Raw genomic sequence first — 2,025 nt, forward strand, 5'->3', positions numbered from 1 at the left:
TGATGCTGTTGTGTCCTGCCATGAGAAACAGCTAGAGTAACATTAATGTTGTGCTTATTTCTGTTCTTTCATCTTCCCCAACCTTTTTGTTATCCTCCAACATCAGCTGTACCTTGTTCGATGCAAAGTAGAACATATACTCGTTCGAATCTCAAGATTTTTTACTTCTGTTGAATTTTCCCAAGTCTGCTGCGAATTCGGGGAAGCAGAAAACACATCTCAGAAGCTCCGTTGTGTGGGTCACGTGACGAGAAGACCTGATCGTGGATTTCAGCTGTCTGCTGCTAGACGTTACGACAGACGTTGCGTTTATTTCTTTTTTTTTTAATTCTTTTCCTTGGCATTACTAATCTATTTTGAAAGCATTTACCTCTATGATGTGCCGTGTGATCCGAACCAGAGGGCTGATACAATCACGTACGAGTGCGCGCCCACACGCCCCTAGTATACCAGTGTGTATTTTCTATCCTTTTTCTTTCTCTTTTCCGTAAAATGTACTAGTGAAGGGTGACGTGTTTTGACATTTGCATTTATGCAAGGATATTTTTTCTAGTATTGAAGAAAATGTTAAATCCAAGAGACGGACAGAAATATAGAAAGAAAAGGTGAAAAGATAGAGAGAAAACAGAAGGGTAAACGAGAGAGAAAGACAAACAGGCAGCGACGGGGGAGACGGGGGAGGAGGCTAAGTAGTTCGAAAAGACCTACAGCAGTATTAGATGAAATGCAGCTCAAACAAAAAGCAAAAGCTAGTTACTGTAACCGGTTTGTGCTTTGAAGACTTGAGGTTTTTACTTGCTTGCACGATGAGTCACCTGTCTACTTCACCCCAAGCAGGTGTGCTTGCTGACTCACTAGACTGTAGATTTTATCATCTGCATTAGCATATGGTGTCTGTTGTGCAAAGGTTGCGTTTAGTGGTTGACATTTGACAGTTAAAGACCGTTTATTATAGGATTGCGTTTCGTGTTGAAGCTGCGAGCGAATTCTGGGCCAACTCTGCGGGAGGGAATTGCCTTATTTGCCTTTTTTTTCTCTTCTTTTTCTTTTTCTAACCTCGCCGGAGGAAGCAAGGTTGGTAGTCTTATCGCGAAGACAACTGATGGATGGTGGATTTCTTACGTGGGCTGCCATTCTTATTGAGGAGTCGAGAGAAAAAACTGACACGGAAAGAGAGACAGGGAAGGAGACCTGCTCTGACTTGCAAAGTTATCGTGGTAATAAGTTCACAGACCGTAACTGTTCCTATATGACTTCATGAATATTGTGGTTTCGTAGCCGCGCAAACAGTGATAGCCTGTGATTTGTTCAACAGGAAAAAAACTTTTGCAAGGCACGAAACAGCTTCGAGGCGAACTGGCTATCTAAGAGGATCTCCTCCGCTAGTGCCCCCTGCCGGTGCCGCCTTCCCTCCACCTGTCATTGTGGCGGTTGTGCGATGGTGCCTCCACCGCCTCCGTCCCCACCACCCTTCCATCCCCACCACCACCTCCGCCCCGACCATCGCCTCCATGCTACGACCGCCACGCCTCAACTACCGCTTACACCTGGAGCCCGGCGCCCACACCCTGGCGTTCGACACATCCGTCACACATTTGGTTTTAGCAGTGATTCATGCACCTGTCGCTGCTAAATCCATTTATCAGGCAGGTTGGATTTCGAAGCGTGTTTTTTTTCGCGCATCCTTTTGTATGAAGCGTTGGTTCGGAAGAGAGACATACGGTCACCTGTCGTTTATTGTTTATTGGTTGTGCTCTGTGAGCTCTGCCTTCCGCATACTGAGGAGTCCTTTGATGTCGCCGTTCTTTCCACTCGTTATCCTCTACTTCTATTCTCAGGCCTTTTTTAACACCTGGTTCTGTTTCGTGATTTAAGTGTTTGCTTTTTATCCCTAGAATTATATAAGTGTATGAAATAGAAATTTGTAATATATATATTTAACACCGTCCTTTGTTACAGAAGACGAGGGCGAGCGGCTGGTGCGGCGGGTGTCGTACCTGAAGGCCACATCGGGGGACCGCATGT

At 45.5% G+C, this 2,025-nt stretch overlaps 1 protein-coding gene across 1 annotated transcript in view; it reads left to right on the forward strand.

Annotated features, from left to right (window-relative positions):
- Positions 1 to 2,025, forward strand: part of LOC119587013 (rho GTPase-activating protein 21-like) — a gene marked incomplete at its 5' end in the record, with an annotated part of 201,687 nt that overhangs the window by 107,782 nt on the left and 91,880 nt on the right. The window contains 1 exon segment of the mRNA XM_037935760.1: positions 1,960 to 2,025. Within this exon segment, the coding sequence (XP_037791688.1) occupies positions 1,960 to 2,025 (66 nt within the window).

This window comes from Penaeus monodon, chromosome 22 (genome assembly GCF_015228065.2).
Source record: "Penaeus monodon isolate SGIC_2016 chromosome 22, NSTDA_Pmon_1, whole genome shotgun sequence".
NCBI lineage: Eukaryota > Metazoa > Arthropoda > Malacostraca > Decapoda > Penaeidae > Penaeus > Penaeus monodon.